Source organism: Oryctolagus cuniculus, chromosome 12 (assembly GCF_051225735.1).
Source record: "Oryctolagus cuniculus isolate XC-2025 breed Fujian yellow rabbit chromosome 12, ASM5122573v1, whole genome shotgun sequence".
NCBI classification, from domain to species: domain Eukaryota; kingdom Metazoa; phylum Chordata; class Mammalia; order Lagomorpha; family Leporidae; genus Oryctolagus; species Oryctolagus cuniculus.
In genome coordinates, this window is record NC_142878.1 from 80,575,063 (window position 1) to 80,597,807 (window position 22,745).

The 22,745-nt window shown below is 47.6% G+C and overlaps 1 protein-coding gene and 1 long non-coding RNA gene across 5 annotated transcripts in view; one reads left to right on the top strand and one right to left on the bottom strand.

The window, feature by feature from the left end:
* The window catches only part of MYZAP (myocardial zonula adherens protein), a 100,978-nt gene that overhangs the window by 16,231 nt on the left and 62,002 nt on the right, over window positions 1-22,745 (top strand). For all 4 annotated transcript variants that reach the window (XM_008268955.4, XM_002717707.6, XM_008268956.5 and 1 more), the window contains 3 exons: window positions 13,490-13,645; window positions 17,892-17,984; window positions 21,262-21,375. In XM_008268955.4, the coding sequence (XP_008267177.1) occupies window positions 13,490-13,645; window positions 17,892-17,984; window positions 21,262-21,375 (363 nt within the window). The remainder of the gene's footprint in view (window positions 1-13,489; window positions 13,646-17,891; window positions 17,985-21,261; window positions 21,376-22,745) is intronic.
* Window positions 16,101-16,732, bottom strand: LOC149123119 (uncharacterized). The gene is made up of 2 exons (XR_016218548.1): window positions 16,611-16,732; window positions 16,101-16,535 (listed from the first exon to the last, which is right to left on the bottom strand). It is a non-coding gene; the product is annotated as an uncharacterized LOC149123119 (long non-coding RNA).

Sequence of the window (22,745 nt, forward strand, 5' to 3'; positions counted from 1 at the left end):
TTTTTTTTTAAGAGAGGCAGAGTTACAGACAGAGAGAGGGAGAGACAGAGAAAGAGAGGTCTTCCATCTGCTGGTTCACTCTCAGATGGTCACAACAGCTGGAGCTAGGCCAATCGGAAGCCAGGAGATAGGACCCAGGAGCCAGGAGCTTCTTCCTAGTCTCCTGTAGGGTGCAGGGGCCCAAGCACAGGGGCCATCTTCTACTGCTTTCCCAGGCCATAGCAGAGAGCTGGGTCAGAAGTGGAGCAGCTGGGACTTGAACCAGCACTCATACAGGATGCTGCATGGCAGGCAGATGCTTAACCTCCTATGCCACAGTGCGAGTCCCTGCTTAGCTGTCTTAAACAGTGCTTTTCAAACTTGTTAATGCAGTAGGATGATCCCTCCCACACCTTTTAAAGGATCAAAATGTGTACTGAGCCCTCTTCCGTAAACCAGGTGAAAGTGGCGGTGGTGGAGACCATGGTCCTTCCAGTCTTCCTTCCCTCCTCCACCCCCAGGGAGCCTGTGTGTCCCTGAGAACTCCAGGGCTCTGAGGAGCACAGGAGAGAAACCGGCGGGGTAGAGGATGCACCATGATACCTCTGACCCTGTTGGACCAGGTGTGTAGTGGAAGTGGCTCCCGCAGCACGTTGGTGACTCACGGCACAAGAACTGGGGTAGAGAGGAGGAGGGTGGGGTTGTGTATTTCCCCAGGACTGAAGTCCTCTGGGTGGGGGAAGCCCTTGGTAACAATGAGGCTGTTCTGGGTCATTTCATCACTGTGTACTGGCCAGGTTCCTGAGCCTGAGTCACTGGGAACCAGAGGCCACGCACCAGCAGGGGTGTTCTGGAAGGACCACTTCCTGTGATGTGGTTTCAGAGTGGCTGTCCCTCTCCGGGACCCACAAAATCACAAGGCACCAGAAACTCTGGATGACCTTCCCTGGTCAGATGACTCAGGGGCCTGTGGGGTGCAAAGGCAGGAGCATCTCCGGACTTCCAGGGCCCTGTTAGAGCTACAGCTGGCTGAGGGCAGGCCAAGGCCTCTGATGCTCTCTTGGAAGACATTTAACCTGTTTAGAGGAAGTGGGATGGCCTGGGGCAGCTGGCCATGCACAAATGCCACCAGCAGTCAGCCATTCTTCTGTCAACTCTTGGCGATCGCCCGAGAGAGGAGTCACTCACATTGGGAGTGTGTCACAGATGCTGTATTCTGCCCAGCTCCGCAAAGCCATGCTTGGAGGCTGTTTCAGGCAATTAAAACTGAGTCGGCGTCTTTTCATGGAGTTGTGGATTCCTGGCGTGTGGTTGGGAGGCTGCCAGCCCCTAAGGCGGATGCCCCGGCTGCCTGTCTCTTTGAGTTCTCTTTAAGAGATGTCAGCTGGCCGGCGCCGCGGCTCACTAGGCTAATCCTCCGCCTGGAGCCGCAGGCACACCGGGTTCTAGTCCCGGTCGGGGCGCTGGATTCTGTCCCGGTTGCCCCTCTTCCAGGCCAGCTCTCTGCTGTGGCCAGGGAGTGCAGTGGAGGATGGCCCAAGTACTTGGGTCCTGCACCCCATGGAAGACCAGGATAAGTACCTGGCTCCTGCCATCGGATCAGCGCGGTGCGCCGGCTGCAGTGCACCAGCCGCTGGCGGCCATTGGAGGGTGAACCAATGGCAAAAGAAGACCTTTGTCTCTGTCTCTCTCTCTCACTGTCCACTCTGCCTGTCAAAAAAAAAAAAAAAAAAAAAAAAAAAAAAAAGATGTCAGCAGCCCTGTGACTGCTTTCTGCAGGGCACAGGTGAGCGCTTGGGTTGGGCTTCCACATTTTAGAGCAGGCGTAATAATGCCTGGTGGCAAAGAATGCGTGAGCTACTCTACGCCAGGGGCCCCCTGCAGTGCGTGACTGTAGTATGGTTTGGGGAGGCAACGACTAACTGCCAGCTCTCTTGCCTTTGCAGGCCGAGCCCAGCGGCCCTTGACCTTCACTGCTCTCCATTTCCTGACACTGCCTGTCCTGCTTTTCTCCCATTCTTTTTGGCTGTGCCTTCTGCATCCTTTTCAACGTCATTCTGTCCTTCTGCCCCGTAAATCTGAGTGTCTTTCTGTGGGTATACTGGGCCCTTGCCTTGTCTCTCTGCACTGACCTAACCTCCAAGCACTCACCCTAAAATGGCTTGGGTCTGGCCTCTCCAGGGCGGGTGCACGCACACATGTCAGCTCTGTCCCCTGAGCCTGTCCTCATGTTGCCTTTGCTGATTTTCCATGTTATTTTTATATGCCAGAATGCTGGTCTTTTATTGGCGGATTGTCATTATTTTAGTATTAACAACTATGAAATCTGGATCATTTATGTGAAGTGATACCCAGAAAGTCCTGAGCGGCCTTAAAATGTGGAATGGGACAAAGGCACACACGTGTAGAAATGTTTTGAACATGTCCTTCTGCTGTTGAAGAGACCCGTAAGGCCCATGTAACATGCCTATTTCCTGGTTGCCATTGAGAAAGAGTATCTTTTCTTGGGTTTAGTCACCATATATATTTCCCCGGAGCCATTTTGGGTCCCATACACTTCCAGGGGACCTGATGGAGGCATTTTGGATATGGGGCTGTGGTCATTAGGCAGGACAGGAGGAGGTGAGGTGATTAGAGGTAGAAGGGGCAGAAGAATGGGAGAGGCAGATGCCTGCTCCCAGTTCCATGCCCTTCCCCGGGAGTCTGCCACCTGTTCCCTGAGCAGATTCCTGGGCTGTCCCTCTCCTCTTATTTCCCCCAGAGCTTAATGCTTGCTTGCTCAGAGCCTGGGCTCTCCTCTGGGATCATTTATTTTTCCTGGGACCTTCTCCCTCAAATAATCCACCCAAGTCCTAGGCTTCAGCCCTCTGTCATGTGAACTGGAAAATTAGGACAAGGTGTATAAGATGGTATTTCTCCTTTTGAGTAAAAGAACTATTTTGTTCCCACCAAATAAATGCCAAGATGTTGGTGATTGTTTCGATCTAGTGTGGCACTGCTGGTTGGGATGTGGGACTCAGACCTACGGGGCAGGTTCTCTCTGCGATCTCAACACATCTAAAACCAACTCAGTAATATGTCCCTCCCTTTTTCACAAATTGGTTGCTCTGCCTGCACCGGATAAGTCCACTCGTTGCTTCTTAGACGTGAGACACCTGTTTCCTCCTCAGGGCCCTTGCTGAGGCCCTAACCCATGTCTGGAGCCCCTTCCCGCTTCCTCTCAGTTTATCCAAGACATCTGTGTCCTTGCAGTCTCCACAGAGGCTCACTTCTCCTCTGAGACCTTCCCAGACAGTCTTGTGATTTGCTTTACCCCTCCCTAAAAATCCAGGATAGCCATGCTGCACCCCCTCCTTACTTGATACCTAGCCACCTGCTCCTAAGAACCCCACATGTCTGGTTTGTATTTCTGTGAAATTTGCATGTAACATTCACTTGGGCATAGGCACATGCCTACAGAATTGAGGCAATGTCATTTTAGTCTGTCTCCTCAAGGTCCAGCTCCTTGCCCTGCACTTAGTAGGTGCAAGAATGAGTGTTGATTATGCTGGCAGAGTTTTGCGTTAGTTTCCTAGACCTCCCATAACAAAGCTGCAGAAACCAGATGGCTTATACAATAGAAGTGCATTCCCTACCAGAGCTGGAGGCCAAAGGACTGGGATTCAGCTGTTGGCTGGGCTGTGTTCCTTCTGAAACTGAATGTTAGAATTAAAATCCATAGGAGAGGCCGGCACCGCGGCTTACTAAGCTAATCCTCCGCCTTGCGGTGCCGGCACACCGGGTTCTAGTCCCGGTCGGGGCGCCGGATTCTGTCCCGGTTGCCCCTCTTCCAGGCCAGCTCTCTGCTGTGGCCCGGGAGTGCAGTGGAGGATGGCCCAAGTGCTTGGGCCCTGCACCCCATGGGAGACCAGGAGAAGTACCTGGCTCCTGCCATCGGATCAGCGCGGTGCGCCGGCTGCAGCGCGCCAGCCACGGCCATTGGAGGGTGAACCAATGGCAAAGGAAGACCTTTCTCTGTCTCTCTCTCTCACTGTCCACTCTGCCTGTCAAAAAAAAAAAAAAAAAAAATCCATAGGAGACAATTGCAAAGTTAGGGACCCAAGAACGTTATGAATGCATGCATCCACATTCCTATCCAAATCTATATGCAGCATTTCTAGGCACAGGTACCTGTGCGTACATACACACACACACTCACACACACACGCATACAGAGAAATAAAGGACAGAACCAACACCAGTGATTGCAGATTTATCACGATGAATCAGGGACTGACTGGACTGTTGAATTTCAGGGAATCTGGTCTGAACAGATTCTGAGTCCTTCTGATGGCAAAGTTCTTTGCAAATTGACAAAATATCTTTTTTTTTTTTTTGAAAGAGTTAGACAGTGAGAGAGAGAGAGAGACAGAGAGAAAGGTCTTTCTTCTGTTGGTTCACCCCCAAATGGGCCGGCGCGCTGCGCTGATCCGAAGCCAGGAGCCAGGTGCTTCTCCTGGTCTCCCATGCGGGTGCAGGGCCCAAGCACTTGGGCCATCCTCCACTGCACTCCCGGGCCACAGCAGAGAGCTGGACTGGAAGGGGGGCAGCCGGGACAAAATCCGGTGCCCCAACCGGGGCTAGAACCCGGGGTGCCAGCGCCGCGGAGGATTAGCCTAGTGAGCTGTGGCTCCGGCCAACAAAAAATCTGGAAGCAGACAATATATTAAGTGTTTTTCACATCCTAGCATTGCAGGCATCCTTCACGGACCTGTTGCTTTTAGAGAAACTCTACATCTCTGAGAACATACAGTATCCTCTTTTGGGCATGGATGCAGAGTTGGGAACTTGCAGAGCCTAGTAAAAGGTTTAAAAGAAGGAATCCCTTGCCATCAGCGTTTATAGTCCCTTTTCCTCAAGCAACCCTGGGTGCATAAGCCTGCTGCGTTCTCTTCCTTGGCGGGACTGTTTATACAACATCTCACGCTGTTGCCAGGATGGGGTTTGCTGCCATGATTCACAGCCTGTGACGGGGGCTGGGCTGCCCCGGGATAGCCTGCTGGACTATGCTCCTCGGAGATAACAGCCCTGGGAGGAGGGAAGAGGCTTGGGGCTCTAGTCCGGGCTCTGTCACCAGCCACAGTGTGGCTGGGGCAGTTAAGGCACCTTCAGGAGCTTTGTTTTCCTCTTGGAGCAGATGGAAATGTTGGGCTAGAGCCAGTGTTTTCCAAGCATTTCTGTAGCTGTAGAACTCTGTTCAAACTGGGACACGGAGGAGCCACTGGGAAGCCGGTGAAAGTGCATTGGCTGTGGTTTAAAGTAAGACCAGGGCTGGCCCAGCCTCCCTGGGAAAATTGTTTGCACACCCTCTGTGCTATACAACTCTTTTCAATTTCTAACCTTCTGAGAGTTTGTAGCTCTCTCCCTATGAACAGAAACCAAGGCCATTTTGCTGTCAGAACAGATTTGATGGCTGTGAAAAAAGACCCAAGAAGAGAGGACTGGTCAGAGAGACAGAATCCTTCAGTGGACATGTGGAGTTTTGTAGGGACCCAGACTCTCAGAAATGCTGAGAAACCGTGCCTCCACGACTTGGAACTGCCGTATCTGCTGGCATGCCCAGCAGTACACTGGGGTATTTGGTGTTTCTCTGTGTGTCCCTTAGGCTGCCTCCTGAAGCTGGGGGCACCGTCCCCTGAGGCTGCTCAGGACTGTGGAGCTCAGTGAGGTAGATATCTCTGTGGCCAGCAGATAGCTAACTCGGGTCTGTGACTGGCTGCGTTGCCATGGGAACGTGGACTTGCCGGCCTTCTCCTATCAGTGAAAGTCTGATAGGATACTTCCGTTTTATCAGTCCAGGTGTGTACTATGCCCCTAGGTTCTAGAAAAATACTTCCTATTTTTGTTTTCTCCCAGATAGTCTTCCCTTTGGCCTGAAGCAGCTCCTGGCTGCCTAGAAGCTGTGAGGCAGTGTCTTGAAGGAGTGGTCTCCTGTTGGGACATCATCATTAGAACTGTCCCTGGCTTCAGGAATGGGTGCTTGGCTAGGTTGTTTTTTTTAACCCCCTTCCTCTTTGGAGCATTTAAGATGATCAGTCTTTGAGCAGGGATTCATTGAGAAAGTATTCCCTATTCAGTCTGTGAGAAAAAAATAACCAGTATTTTACTTATTTATTTATTTTTTAAAAGATTTTATTTATTTATTTGAGAGGAAGAGTTAGACAGTGAGAGGGAGAGACAGAGAGAAAGGCCTTCCTTCCGTTGGCTCACTCTCCAGATGGCTGCAACAGCCGGAGCTGCACCGATCCGAAGCCAGGAGCCAGGTGGTTCCTCCCAGTCTCCCATGCAGGTGCAGGGGCCCAAGGACTTGGGCCATCCTCCACTGCCTTCCCAGGCCACAGCAGAGAGCTGGGTTGGAAGAGGGCCAGCCGGGACTAGAACCAGCACCCACATGGGATGCTGGTGCTGCAGGCGGAGGCTACTGCGCCATGGCGCTGGCCCCAAATAACCAGTATTTTAATGAATCAAAGGTTTTCATTTCTCTGAGGATATGAGGCTGCCCACCTGCTCGCTGTTTCTCTTCCGGGTTCTGGAAAAGCCCTTTTGGGCTCAGCCGTAACGTTCCTTTCTGTCACAAGAAGGCAAAACAGTGTCAGATGTGAGACAAATGATTTGCTGAGTTGGACATACAGGTCAGACAGGCCTGCACACATTCCTGATGGAACTGGCCCCTGCCTGCTGCCTGGATGGGACGTCCTATGGCCAACACTTGTGGTCCCAGCTCGCCTGCTCCCTCTGGCTGGAGAGAAGAGGTCTCGCACAAGAACTTTTATAAATAACTCATCTTCTGCTTTGCAAGTTATTCAGCTCATGTCATGGCCCTCCTAAGTTATATTGGCAGCTTGAGCACATGGCCAGCTGCCTGTCCTGGCCTCTGGGGCTGGGGCTGGTGGTGGCAATCCTTCATGTCAGTTTTCATTTATGTTAAGCTGTGTCTCTGTTGCTATCTCCTAAGGGGTCTTATTGACCGAAAGATTTTTCATCCTTTGCAGAAATTGATTTCTAGTGTCTAGGAGAACCAGCTATTCCAAATATCCTGACATAGCCTCAATTCACCTGTTTGCCTTCCTAGTAAATGTGTTTAGTGAGCATCTATTTATGCTGAGTCTCTAGATAGCAGTGGGTGTGGCAGACACAGTCCCTGCCTTTGCAGAAGTTATTGCATTGTCATAAGCTATGTTCTGATTTAAGATTTAGAAAATATGATTCTCTATCTTTGGCCTTACTAACCCGAACTCACCAATGACCAGTAAATCCTGTATAGCAGGAATTTGTCCTGGGTCACTTTTACATAGTTTCTTTTTCTTTCTGAGTTCCCAAGATGCTTGCTGCTAAGTCCATCTTCAGGGAGAACAGCCATAGTATGCACCTGCAGGTAAATTGTAAGCTATAGATACTCACAGGAAGCATTAAGCAGAGAGAGTGTCTGTATGTGCTATCGATTGGCTGTGCCTGCTGTTAATTCTGGTATATTTCACGTTGGGATTATGGAATGCCCCTTTTTTTTTTTTTTTTTTTTGACAGAGTTAGACAGTGAGAGAGTAAGAGAGAGACAGAAAGAAAGGTCTTCCTTCCATTGGTTCACCCCCTAAATGGCCGCTACGGCTGGTGTGCTGCACGGATCTGAAACCAGGAGCCAGGTGCTTCCTCCTGGTCTCCCATTGGGTGCAGGGCCCAAGCACTTGGGCCATCCTCCACTGCACTCCCGAGCTACAGCAGAGAGCTGGACTGGAAGAGGAGCAACCGGGACAGAACCGGCGCCCCAACTGGAACTTGAACCCAGAGTACCAGCGCTGCAGGTGGAGGATTAGCCTAGTGAGCTGCGGCACCGGCCGGAATGCCCTTTCAATTGGTTGTTTTCTTTTTGCTCCTTTGGTAATACCTTTCTTTTTATTACAACATTTATTATGGCTTTTGTTTTCAAAGGACATTTTTAAAAAAGATTTATTTATTTATTTATTTGAAAGAGTTACACGGAGGAGAGGCAGAGAGAGAAAGAGAGAGAGAGAGAGGGAGAGAGAAAGGTCTTCCATCCACTGGTTCACTCCCCAAATGGCTGCAATGGCCGGCACTGCACCAATCCTAAGCCAGGAGCCAGGAGCTTCTTCTGGACCTCCCACATGGGTTCAGGAGCGCAAGGACTTGGGCCATCTTCTACTGCTTTCTTAGACCATAGCAGAGAGCTGGATTGGAAGTAGAGCAGTCGGGTTTTGAACCAACGCTCATATGGGATGCGGGCATTTCAGGCCAGGGCGTTAACCTGCTGCGCCATAGCACCGGCCCCTCAAAGGAGATTTTTGTCTATTTTTATTTCATGCCCAGGAGACTTTTTAGTAGAGTGTGTGTGTGGGTTTACTTGGATTTTTTTTTTAACACCAAGAAGCATTATAAAGAGGTTTTAAAACCCAATTTTACTGGGACAGGTGTTATAGCACGGTGGGCTAAGTGTCTGCCTCCTTGCAATGCTGGCATCCCATATCAGAGTGCTAGTGAAGTCCTGGCTACTCCGCTTCTGATACAGCTTCTGCTTTTGCATCCTGGGAGGTAGTAGATGATGGCCCAAGTACTTGGGTCCCTGCTACTCATGTGGGAGCCCCAGATGGAATTCTAGGCTTTAGCCTGGGTCCAGTTCTGGATGTTGTGGGCATTTAGGGAGTCAGCCAGTGGATGAAAGATCTGTTTCTTTGCCACTCCCTTTCTCTCTACCACTTCACCTTTCAAATAAATGAATAACTAAATAAATAAGTATTTTTCATAAAAATCATTTATATTATGGAGAGTTTCAAGTGTATGCAAAATGATACTTACTGTGTAACGACTCATTGACTCATTGATCCTTTGTGCAGCTACAGTGACCTTCAGCTCCTGGCCAGTCCTGTCTTGTTATGCCTGCACCCCCGGTTCCTCCACCATGTATATATAAATGAATAAATAAATTCCATCATAAGTATTTCAGCATATTTCTCTCAAGAGTAAAGACCATATCTCAGTGTTATCACAATGCTTTTATCATGTGTAAAGTTTAATATTTATCTCACAGGGAGATATTTTTAAGGGACACAGGAGGATTAAAAATTCAGACATACATACATTACCAACTATATCAGCTTTTTACATTTTTTTCCGAATTCTCTAATTTTGGACCCCAAGCACACTTATATTTTGTAAAGATGATAGCAATGCCTGCTCCTTTGCAGTCTTCCAGATGTACTTCTTGTGAGTGTGTGGACATCAGCTGTGTTTCCTTCCACCCAAGAGGAGCAAAGGGTGTTCTGCAGAGTGTGTAAGGTCAGACTTACAGACTCTCAGGAATTTGCTAGAGCCTCATCTAACTTCTGACGCTCCTTACGCATTCACACATAGTTATTGAGACTGTCATTGCGAGTCCGTTGTGCTGAGATGCCGGGGGTTACAGTAGAATAGCAACAGGCAGGCCCTAACGTGGTGCTCATAGTGGACAGGGGAGCAGGCCTCACGTATGCGGGATGTGAATAATCCCTCGGTCATGCGGGGTGTGCTATGGAGGTGGTGTGAAGGGCGAGGGGCATGGTCTTCAGTGAGGGACAGTTCAGCCTGGCAGCGCAGGTGGAGGGGCCAGCCTGTGTGAGTGCCCGCAGGCCTCAAGGGGGCTGGCCGCCAGAAGAGCAGAGTGGGGGCAGCGTGGCTGTGGTGGGACTGGGGGTGTGGGGGAACCTGGAGAAGAGCCCCCTTGTCATCTTGGGTCTGTCTTTTCCAAATGGCCCCAGGACCCAAGGCCTGGGTTCAGCTCCCCTGCCCCCTTTAGACTCTGGGATGCCACTGGGAGATACAAGTCCCTGACTCTTAGCTAGTTTGGATGCATCATAGTTAGAGAAAGACGTTGGATTTGCAAAGACATAGACACTTGAATACTACCATTTTGGAAGAACTAGTACTATTTACATAGTGGGAATATTGTGAGAAGTAATAAATTACATAATGAAATCACTAGACAGTAAAGGTTTCCCTCTCCTCTTTCTTCATAACTGTTCCTTTCCTTTCTCTGCTGGAGCCGAGCAGCTGGTGCAGCTGCCCAGGAGTCCTGTCCTTGTGGAGTGCTCCCTGCTCCTGAGCGCAGTCCAGGGCCGGGCCTTTCCCTGGAGGTCTTCTATCTACATCATGAGATTTTAACAGTGTTCAGTCTTAGCTTTTAAAAAATTAATTTATTGATTTGAAAGGTAGAGTTCCAGGGAGAGGGGGTGAGAGTGAGATTTTCCATTTGCCGGTTTACTCCCCAAATGGTCACAACAGCTAGGGCTGGGCCAGGCCAAAACCAAGAGCCTTGAACTCCATGGTCTTTCATGTGGGTGCCAGGGGCCCAAGCACTTGAGCTATCTTCTGCTGCCTTCCCAGGCACATTAGCAAGGAGCTAGATTGGAAGTTGAGCAGTTGGGACTCGAACCTGCACTCATGTGGAATGCTGGCATCACAGGGGGTGGTTTAACCCACTGTGCCACAACCCTGGCCCCAGCTTTTTATTTTTTTTAATGGAAATGCAAATTATCCATTCAAAAATAATATTGGATTTTTTTTTAATGTAAGGCAGAGTCAGAGAGAGAGAGAGAGAGAATTTTCCATCCACTGGATCACTCTCCAAATGGCCTTAACAGCTGGAGCTGAAGCCAGAGGCCAGGAGCCTCATATGGGTTTCCCTCATAGGTGCAGGGACCCAAGGACTTGGGCCATCTTCCACTGCTTTCTCAAGTACATTAGTAGGGATCTGGATTGGAAGCAGAGTAGCCGGGACTCCAACTGGTGCCCACATGCCATGCCGGTGTCACAGGCAGTGGCTTTACCCACTACACTGTAACACTGGCCCTCAATACTGGATCTTTAACAAAAAAAAAGGTTTAAATTCAAAGTACAAAAGAGTATAAAGGAGAAGGTGCATGTCGCTCCCCCTCTTCGTGGAGGAACGACACAGGACCCTGCGCTGTTCTTTCGTCCGCTCGGCCCTCCCCGGGTTTGCTGCTGGTTCTTCCCGGGTTGGCTACTATCCCTTCCACCTCCGTGGAAGGGCAGTTCCCCCTGGCCACATTCCCCACTTCCGCAGGGGAGCGGCACACCGCCGGCCGGCTCTCTCGGGGGCTGCACAGGTGTTCCCCTTAGATGTTCCTGGTGAATGCCGTCTCTCTCCTCCTTTATAGTCCTCCTCCACCAATCCTAACTCGGCTGCCCACACGCCGAGTACGCTGCTCTCCTCCAATCAGGAGTAGGTCCTACAGTTTATTGGTTGAACTGGAGGCAGCTGCACGGAAGCTGTTTACTTCTCTCCCAGCGCCATATTGTGGGAGAGCAGATGCATAGAATAAGTCTTAATTCCAGTAACTCAGTCTAGTCCGGATTGCTCCCCACAGGTGCATATCATTTTATTGAGAAAACTCTCATTAAAGGTTTGGATTCTACCTTTCTGGATGTTTTACACACACAAGTGAATATTCTTAGAATAAAAAAATGAAAATACAAAATACACTGTTTATCATTTAGTGTCTCTGGACTATCTGCTCATGTGTACGACTTTGAGATCCGAGACCTTGTGGGCAGTGTTCCAGTGGCCTTGGCCTTGTTTGTGTCTTCCTCCCTCATTCCCTGGCCTGGCCTGGGAGGAGGAGTCTCTGTGTTCAGACACCTACTTTTCTGTGCAAACCAGTCTACCTCAGATAGCCTTGCTTGCAGAAAAGCATTTCACCAAAGCCTGTGGTCATTAGCTTGTTTTTCAGGAATTGGGTGGAGTCCGGGACTGAAAGAGCGTGCTTTTGTTTCCTGGTATGTGCAGTTTCAAAGGAGCTTTTCCTCTTCCTAATTATATGTCTAGTAAAATTGGTAATAATTTAATGCCCACTTGTCATTCCATCAAGGACTATGTAACAGCCCAGCCACCTAAAGTTAGGAACACATTTCAGGGGTGGGATCGTTGCTTGTGGGACCCAGGTGTAAGGGATACAAGAGGAAGCATATACCGGAAACAATACCACGTCCCGAACCCAACTGTGTGCAGAAGGGTGGGAAGCGATGAATGTGTTTTCTTCCTTTTTCAAAAGCTGTCATTGTCAAAAACAAACAATACAGAAGAGGTTAATGAGAAAAGTGAGAGTTGCCACATTGCCAGCACTCTGGTTGTCTCCTCCTTGAAGGGCCCTACTGTTAATGACTTGTCTTGTATCTTTCTAGAATTTTCTTTGATTTTACAAACTTTGAATATTTGGTGTGAATCAAAGTACTTCTGTTTTGCCATAAGTTGTGCTTTTTGAAATGCAAATTTTTTATGCTAAAAAGTTTTTTAGTCAACATATGGGACACACAAAGATGTTTGAAAGGTTGGTGTGAGGACAGAGTTGCTGGTGTGGAATCTGGGCTTCCGTGCTATGGAGTTGTCAAGGTTTCAGTGTTGGCCCCAGGGAAGAGCAGGAGCAGGTGGATTTGTCTATGAAGTCTCAAATCTTGGTCTTGGTTTTTCTCTTGCCTCTGTCCCTTCCATGTCATGGAGGCCCTTATCCTGTCACCTATCCCTAGCAAAAGCTATAATACGGGGAGATGTACTTAACACTTGAATCTGGATATGTGGCCATGAACGAACCACTTAACCTGTCTGAACTCAGTTTTCTTGGCTGTGAAGTGAAGAGGACAATTGCTGTGCCCCAGAGTGGTTGTGAGCATTAAGTGTGCTAAGGAACATTCCTACCTTACAGGAAGTGCTCAACAAATCTTAATTTCCCCTTTTCTTACTACCTGGGCTTTCAGTCTATAAAGCGGTATTACAATTTGGGCACGTTGCCCTTTCTCAAAGGGATATTTATTTCAACAATCATCAAGGCTTTAAGTGAAGGAATTAAGGATCAGCCGGCAGTCCCAGGAAGATTCTTTCAGACAGAAGTCACGCTGTCTCTGCCTGATGTTTCTGGAAGATTTCATGAATCATCACAGCGAGATGTGTACTGGTTCCCCCTGCTTTGCTCAGAATGTGACCTTAGGCTCAGCTCTGCTCTCAGAGGACAGTTTGGCTGTCAGATGATTGCCAACCTCAACCTCATGCATTTCAGGCCACATGTTGGGTTATGAGGTTGAAGCCATACACAGGAGTTGAGCTAAGGGGGAACAGCATTACCAAGAGTAGGAAGTTTCAAGCACTTGCTTTTGTTATCAGGGATCACGCGATTCCTTCTGGCACCTTTGTGAGAACCGGAAAAGGGTGCCTCCTTTGGAGAGATGGGACCCCACAGATGGGCCACGAGGTAGGGGAGAAGTCCTAGATGGACAAAAGGAGGGAGGCCACATGCTAGGAGCAACTTGGTAAGTGGTGGCCAGGAGGGACTTCTGCTCCCCTCTGTCCCTGCTGCCAGGTGCTCAGTGCAGGGTACAACCTACATAATCGTACTCATTGGGCCCATTATCAGGTTGTTTTCATGAACGCTAAAGAGTCATTATTGTTTTTCTTTTTGCCACTTACTTTTAGCCTCCTGACCTAAGCAATGCAGAACCTACCAGGAAACTTCCTCAGGGAGTCGTTTATGGTGTGGTGCGAAGATCCGATCCAAATCAGCAGAAGGAAATGGTGGTGTACGGCTGGTCCACCAATCAGCTGAAAGAAGAGATGAACTACATCAAGGATGTGAGTGATTTCAGGATTTTTGATTTCTGGCTTATATATTTTTTTGCAGCATTTAAGGAGGTGGAGTTGGAAGCATTGGTGTGAGATAATAAGGTTTTCTGAAAGAATTCTTAGGATTAGCATTTTGGATGGAATTATTTCTGTGTGTCTTCATGGTAATGTTAAATAGTCAGATGTAATTCTGTAATGAGGGATGAACCTCTGTGGATGGACATTCGGGAGAGCACCGACTTTTCTTCTTCTGTGTATGCTATGGAGTCTCTAAAGTGGTTTTGCTTATTACATTGGACATACCAGATATATACATTTAGGCACCTATAACATGTGGATGCTTTTGGTTGTAAGTCACAGAAAAGACAACTCAAATTTATGTCACGTGGTGATGAGTCTGGAGGTAGTTGGGTCCCAGTCAGGGTGTGTCTAGGCTCTAGTTCTAGTTCTCTGTGTTTCTACTGACTCAGACTGGCGGCATCATCTGAAAATGTGTAGTGTTTGGAGGAAGAGATGAGGCTACATCTCTGGTTATTTCTTGGAATGCCCTTTCCTGCACACATTAGATTGCCCCTTGTGTCATATTGGCCAGAGCTGAGTCACATGCCCAGTTCCAAACTCAACACTGACAAGGGGATTAGGAAGACTATGGCTGGTTCAGACCAGTCAGTTGGATTGATATGAATGCCGGGAAGCCAACCGCAGTAGACACCCAACCTAAACCACTTAGTGTCATTTCTTTGTAATGTTGTATTTCTTATCTTTTAAATTATATGTTCTGTTGGGAAAATTTGGGAAACCCAAAAATGTATAAAGAAGAAGACAAAATTATCCATAACTTCATTCGGTAAGAACAGCATTTCGGAACATTTTCTTTCTTTCTTTCTTTCTTTTCTTTTTTTTTTTTTTTTTACAGAGTTAGACAGTGAGAGAGAGACAGAGAGAAGGTCTTCCTTCTGTTGGTTCACCACCCTAATGGCCACCACGGCCAGCGCACTGTGCTGATCCGAAGCCAGGAGCCAGGTGCTTCCTCCTGGTCTCCCATGCGGGTGCAGGGAGGCCCAAGCACTTGGGCCATCCTCCACTGCCTTCCCGGGCCACAGCAGAGAGCTGGACAGGAAGAGGAACAACTGGGACCAGAACCGGTGCCCCAACCGGGACTAAAACCTGGAGTACCGGCGCTGCAGGTGGAGGATTAGCCTAGTGAGCCACAGTGCTGGCCAGAACATTTTCTTTAAATATTAAAATATTTTATTTTCATTGCCGGCGCCGTGGCTCAATAGGCTAATCCTCCACCTTGCGGCGCCGGCACACCGGGTTCTAGTCCCGGTTGGGGCGCCGGATTCTGTCCCGGTTGCCCCTCTTCCAGGCCAGCTCTCTGCTATGGCCAGGGAGTGCAGTGGAGGATGGCCCAGGTGCTTGGGCCCTGCACCCCATGGGAGACCAGGAAAAGCACCTGGATCCTGGCTCCTGCCATCGGATCAGCGCGGTGCGCCGGCTGCAGCGGCGGCCATTGGAGGGTGATCCAACGGCAAAGGAAGACCTTTCTCTCTCTGTCTCTCTCTCTCACTGTCCACTCTGCCTGTCAAAAAAAAAATATTTTATTTTCATCTTATTTGGAAGAGAGACAGACTGAGAAAGACTGATGAAAAGAGATCTTCCACTCTTTGGTTCACTCCCCAAATGCCTATAACAGCTAGGGCTGGGCTAAGCCAAAGCTGGGGCTAGGCACTCTGATATGGGTCATAGGCACCCCAAGTGGCAGTGAAACAGCTGTGCCATATGCCTCCCGTAATCTTTTTATGTGCCTGCCTGTCTACCTTTCTATAATTATTTTTGTTCCACTGTTGTCCCCCTGCATTGACCAGTGCCACTATTGCCCAAACCTGACTGATTTGGTGAAAGAGGAAATGAGCTGCCCTGACATTGATGGGCCCCAGAGATGGACCTGTGGCTTAGAAAGTGCTTGTGAGAAGCCGGGCAGAATGGGGAAGGAGAAGGCACCGAGGCCTGGGAGCTCATAGTCCTTGCTTCCAGGCCCAGCTCTGTCCAGCATGGGCCAGCACTCACTTATGTCCTCCCTAGGCTTCTGTTTTCTCATGTGTAGATTGTGGGACAGGGAAAGCTCTGATCCTCAGGCCAAAGCCTCCAGCTCCGTGTTCCCTGATTTATTGGGGGGTTTATGGATAAGATGCAGAGTCAGCTTACCCATAAACTATTGTATGAGCAGTAAAAGAACATTTCTTCTCAAAAATTAATAGAAATAATAATAATAAAAATAATAAATAATAATAATTGCCTAGCAGAAAATATGAGGAAAAGCCAGAAAGCATCATACACACTTATACGCGCAGAATGGGTTTGACAACCACCCAACATTATCCTACCTCCCAAAGGTAATTTCTAGTCATCCACACTGTTCTGTTCCTTTATTTTCCTGTCAAGAATAGCTCAGACACCCAGATTTCCTGCATATTTTAAAAAAGAGTTATTTATTTGAAAGACAGAGTGATGGCGGCGGCGGGGGGGGGGGGGCGTGGGTGAGAGAGAAAGAGAGAGAGAGAAAGATCTTCTTCCTGCTGGTTCACTTCCCAAATGGCTACAATATCCAGAACCGGGCCAAGAACTCCATCTGGGTCTCCCCTGTAGGTGGCAGGAGCTCATGTAATTGAGCCATCGTCTCTGATGCTTAGCAGGTGCATTTGCAGGCAGCTGGATCCAAAGCAGAACAGCCAGGTCTTGCAGCACCACTCCAATATGGGATGCAGGAGTTGCAAGCAGAGGCTCAGCCTGCCACACCGCGGTGCCCGCCCCAGACTTTTCTCATTTAAATGCTTCAAATAGAACGGTATTGCTTCAGAGGTGAACCTTCTAAGCAGAGTCCAGAGCTTTCAGTTGCCTAAGAGAACGATACCAGGTTTAGGCGGAACCGAGCACAGATGACACGTGCCCAAGCTGCAGGGCTGGTTCTGACCTGGAATTGCCGACATCGCTGTAATCTGCAACTTGAAATTAATTTCCAGGTTCCTCCTTCTAAAGCTGCCTTCAGATCCCTCCCTGGCGTGGTCATTCCTCAGTGTGTTTATGAGTTTGTTTACTCTTTGTCCCTGATGAGAGACGCTCTGGGCCTGTTGACTTCCTGCAGCGTTTGCCAGCGGGACCAACACCCAGCTCGAGACTGCACCGCTCCCACTGATGAGCCATGCAGCGATAGGCTCAGGGCCATAAATGAAAGCCATTCTGCCTGCCTAGAGGAGAGATAAATCATTGTAGTTATTTATAGCAGAAAGTAGACTCTATCGTTAGAATCCATCTGGGCAAGGCTTGGGATCTTGTCTGCCAGTCTCTACCCATGTCTATTACCATGACAAATATGCGGTCTAATTTAAAACAGTGTGTTCCCATGCAAATCCACCTCCATCCTTAAGTCTCCCGAATGTTGTGCCCTAAACAATCGCAGTCTAATGAAGTTGCTGCCTTTCAGCACTTCCTAAAATAGAAACTCTGAAGTGCACCTGCAGAAAACTCTTGAGACTTCCTGTGCTCTTGGAGGATTCCTTTGTCCCTCGTAGGGCACCCGAAGAAGCAACTGTTTGTAAGGTTTTTTGTTTTATTGAAAAAAATTTAAGGCCCTGTTACTCTTCTGAGTGGTTGGTACCACAGGGTTTGTGTCAACAAGTGTTTGGGGATCACCTTCCTTTTTGTGGTGGTGTAGAGTGTTGGTGACTAGTAAAGACTCTAACATTTGCAGGCTCTCTGGGGCTCATAATTTCCTGCTTTGTGTTCCAGACTTTTAGTAGTTCTGTGGTGGCTGGAGTAGAGATAGGGAAAGTTAGGTGTTGCCTTTTGCATTTTGGCTTTTGTGGTCCCCTTGGCCATGTGTTTATAGAGTCCTCTTGTTAAAAAATTTCCCCTTATAAAACTACACGATGAGAAAAGGGGAAAGTTGACCAAATGTGGTTTGAGGGTGATAGGAATTTCAAGAAACCATTTTTTTCTTCTTTATCATTTGATAATCAATATTTATTAATAATTATAATAATTTATAATTATATATAAGGTTATTATTATTTTGATAATCCCTTGGTTTATAACTGGATGGAAGGAGTGATCATTTCTCTTCATTTTCTAAATATCTTGTTCATAAGATTACTTTTTGTGGGTCCTTCTCTCATTAGAGTTTCTTAAAAGTTTTGGAGCTCTTGCATGAAAATGTTACAGTTTAATCTCTAACCAGCATCTTTGTGGCCTGCAGGTGAGAGCCACTTTGGAAAAAGTAAGGAAGCGGATGTATGGAGACTATGATGAAATGCGACAGAAGATCCGACAGCTCACGCGGGAACTCTCAGTAAGTCCCGCGTCACTGGTGGGGGAGACCTGGAGGATGGCAGAGCTCTGAGCTTCCTGTTGGGGCCTGCTTTCTAACAGATCATATTTTCATTGAACTGAAGGAGTGTTATTGCAGGATGAAGTTTATTATTTAAACTAAAATTTTGGTGGCAAGAGTAATATGAAAGCATTCCCATTAAAGTCTATTCCTAAGAATTTCTTCTACAGATACACTCTCACATGCTTTATTATAGCATTGTTTATAATAGTAAAAATATTAGAATCCGAATGTCATTGAAAAGGGGAAAGTAAAATAAATTGTATGGGGCTACTTCAAGAAGTCTGGGGAAATGGAATTAAAAGATAAGCTAATTATGGTGCAAAAAATTTTGAAATCCATGCATACAAGGAAGTCTTCAAAAAGTTTATGAAAAATGTGTATTATGAAAAAAACTATACATGGATTCCCAAAATTTTTGGCACTAAAATAGACTTATTTTTAATTCTACTTTTTGTGAACTTTTTACAATACCCTCATAATCTCTACAATATAATACACACAGTTATAAATGAAAAGAAAAACACAAATAAGCCCTTCAGAGAAATATGGAAATATTTCAGAGATGTAGCATAGTTGCTAGAAGGATCATTCAGAAAGTAATTAGGAGCCAGCACTGTGGCATAGCAGATAAAGCTGCCTCCAGTAGTGCCGGCATCCCATATGGATGCCAGTTTGACTCCTGGCTGCTCCACTTCCGATCCAGCTCCCTGATAATGGCTTGAGAAAGCAGTGGAAGATGGCCCACGTGTTTGGGCTCCTGCACCTACGTGGAAGAACTGCATGAAACTCCTGGCTCCTGGCTTCAGCCTGGCCCAACCCTGGCTGTTGCGGCCATTTAGGGTGTGAACCAGCAGATGTAGGACCTCTCTCTATCTCTGCGTCTTGCTCTCTGTAATTCTACCTCTCAAATAAATAAATACATCTTTAAAAAAGTAATTAGTAGTAGTTCCTAGTTGGGAGACAGGGGTGCACTGCTTGGTTATCAATCAGAAGGGACAGGAGTCAAAGGGAGATTTTAGTGTGTACCTTTTACATTTTCTAAATGCTTGTACCATGTGAGTATAGTACCTATTCAAAAATGTAAGAAACATAACCAGGGCTGGTGTTGTAGCGTAGTGTGTGAAGCTGCAGTGTGCAATGCATCCCATGTGGGTGCCAGTTCAAGTCCTGGCTGCTCCATTGGTGATCCAGCTCCCTGCTAATGCACCTGTGAAAGCAGCAGAGGATGGTACAAGTGCTTGGGCCCTTACACCCACATGAGAGACCATGATGAAGCTCCTGGCTCTTAGCGTTGGTCTGTCCCAGCCCTGGCCATTGTGGCGTTTGGGGGCGTGAACTAGCAGATAGAACATCTCTGTGAGTCTCTCTCCCTCTCTCTGTATAACTCTGTTAAAAAAAAAATACTTCCTCTAGTGTAACCAAGTTCATGCTTGTGGCATTAAAAAAATCTGTTATTCTTCCCAAAGATAAAAGTCCATGCATACAACACACTATATGACTGTATGACATACTTTCTGCGAGGGCCAAAAGCTGCTGGCAAGAGGAGCAGTTGTAACAGTCACGCTGCACGGTTCCATTTGTGGCTGGATAGTGAGATTATCTGCTGAAGGAAGACCTAGTGCCTTGGTTACAGGAATGCCGGCATCTAAGCATATCTACCCAGCCCATTCTCAGTATCATGTAGGGGGACTTTTGTGCAGTTCTTGCCTATTCATGGAAATTCACTGGGCCATCCACTGGCAGACACAGATGACGGTTCTCAAAGCCAAAGGGTGAGGTTGTTTGCAATAGATGCATATACAAGACTCTACCCCTTGCTGTCCATCACCATCTCCTACGTGTCCTCATTTTCTCAAGCTCGAACCCTCCCCAGAACCCCACCTCTCTGCCCACAGTCTCTCCTTTCTCTAGGCCATCACACTCTCTGCAGGCAAATTAAGATCGCTAATCTGCTACTCTGTAAACATGCGGCTGGACAAAAGCATGTCACTGGCTCTTGGTCAGGGCCTGCTGTTCCAACTCCCCCGCTCCCCATTGTGCACTTCCTGCTCTGTTGTGTGGCTTCCTGTGGCTGCCATAGGCCACACCAAGGCCCACCCCTGAGCCTTGCTGGGAACCCCTACCTCGAGTTCTCCTGCCCCCTCCCCCCCCCCCCTCTCTGTATTCAGTCCTCGTTAAGGTCTAGCTTAAGTGTGGCCTCTGATGGAACTTTTTCAAGCATGTTAAACACACACACCCGACAAAGACAGCCACAAAACAACTCTTAAGAATGGAGTGAATTCAAAGTACATTCTTTCTGGAGCAAATAGAAAGAGCAAGATGACAAAAGACATTTTGCTAGCTGGATTCAGGTTCCAGCTTGCCACTTGTGAGCTGTTTGTGTGCAAACCACTCAGCCTCTCTGATTCTGTTTCTTCCCTGAAAAGAGCAGTGTTTGAGTTCTGTACAGTGTTCTTGAGGCTCTGTGCTACAGGGTCGAGGAATGAATGATGCTCTGTGGGTGGATGTGTAAATACAAGGGTACTTAAGGAAGTTTCTGGAAAAGTGGAATTGTAAACAAAATGTATTTGGGTGCAAAAAAATCCATGTGTATTTTTTCATAAATGCATTTTTTCATGAACTTTCAAAAAACGTTTATTTTCATTGACCTGAAAGGCAGAGTGACAACACATACACACAGACGAATAGAGGCAGAGAGAGAGAGAGAGATCTTTAATCCACTGGTTCACTCCTCAAATGCCTGCAACAGCCAGGGCTGAGCCAGGCTGAAGCTAGGAGTCTGGAACTCCATGGGGGTCTCCCATGTGGTTAGCATGGGCCCAGGCCCTTGAGCCAACACTGCAGCCTCCCAGGAGCTGGATTGGAAGTGGGGCAGCCATGATTCGGCGTGGCACTCAGGGATGGGATGTGGGCATCCCTATCAGGACTCACTAACAGCACCACGATGCCTGGCTCTCCGTGAACTTTTTGAAGATGCCTCACATGTATGGATTTCAAAAAGTTTTTCACCGAAGGAAACATCTTTTCGTTCCATTTCCCACATTCTGAAGTGCCTTCATAGGATCCTAAGGAAGAGTATTCTTCCCTTTCTACTCTCTCTCATGCAGATGTTGACTTTTCTTTTAAAGTTTATTATTGAGATGGATTTGGCTACTATCAGAAGAAAGTTCCAGGCAAGTGAAGATTGTTGTATGTGTGGAGTGGTTTTGTGTGACTTTCTCCTCCATCTGTGCAGGTTTCCCAAGCTCAGCAGGACTACCTAGAGAATCACATCCAAGCCCAGTCATCAGCTCTGGATAGTTTTAATGCCATGAACTCAGCCTTGGCGTCGGACTCCATTGGTCTGCAGGTATTTATCAGCTCATTCTGTTATAGAGCAGCCAAGCTTAGTTATGAGTAGGCCCTGTTCCTCTGGAGAGAAGTGAGTCACATAATATCCTCAGCTCATTATTCAGAGTCCTTTTAGCATAGCCATGGTAGAGACCACGAAGGAAGTTGGAGGAAGAATTCTCAAGCTGCGACTACACCTTTGTTTATGTTTATTAAATGGGGGCTCAGGTCCTGAGTTCAGTGCTGGAGATGTCACTTGTTCCACCAGCTTTATGAGGAATCCTAAGTGCCAAGCCTCAAACAGCACACTGCGGCCCCTTTTCCCTGTAGCTCAAGTATTACAGGAAAGCCCCCAACACACACACACACACACACACACACACAAGACAGACTTAACCCAAGGCAGTCTGCACTCATTCATAGCAAGCATGTCCCAAAGGCTTGCAGCGTGTGCTTTCTTAAAGTAGAAAGGAGTTTGCATGAGAAAGAATCTGATGTGTTCCAAAGAATGTCTGGTAGTAGCAGAGAGCAAAGCAGAAGGACCCGCGATCCTCCTTTTGTGAAAATGTGTGTCGTCAGACCAGTGCGAGAGAATGTTCTCGTGATGAATTTGATTCTTGGAACTAACCTTTCACATGCTTTCCATTCTTGTCCTTTCCTACTGCACATGCAAATAAACTTGAAAATGTTCAAAACAAAGCATTATGTTCCCTGGAAATGTTTCCCTTGGCTTTTGTGTCTAAATATAGAAACAATAGTTTTTGCCTCTCCTCCAACTTCATTTGCTGTTTTAACACTCCTCTTAAAAGTTCCACAAACAATTTCAAATTCTTTCTGGTCCTATATAAATAATTTACGGGATAAACAAACACATTTTCACGTTGGGATTCTCCATATCCCCTAGAAGCTCGCGTTCTCTGACAGCAGCAGATACAGCATTGGTAGCAACAACAAAGCTCAGCTACTGTCCAACAGTGGGCCTGGGTGGGGCCCGTGTTTGGGTTTGCTGGGATGCCCATTTCAGGGGGCGCCTCTGAGCCCCACTGTTTCCTGGCTGTCTTTTGTGTGTGCCAGTTTTCCCCTGGCCTCAGGCCAAGCCCCACTTTGGGTCTGGCAAATTCAGTAGCCTTTGTTTTCCCTTCCTCCTGCCAGCAAGGGGACTTGCCAGGGCTCCCTCTCCTTCCCTTCAGTATCTTCTCTCTCCCAGCCAGCCCAGAAGGGCGCTACCTGACCTGGGTTCAGACTTGGTTGGTCTCTGTACTGTGTTTCTGGTGTTTCTTCTTAGGACGACAACAACAACAACAAATACTTGCAAGTATTTTCTGGGGAATTCTTGCCTTTTTTTTTTTTTTTTTTTTGCCATCTGATTGATATTTTGGGCATTTATTT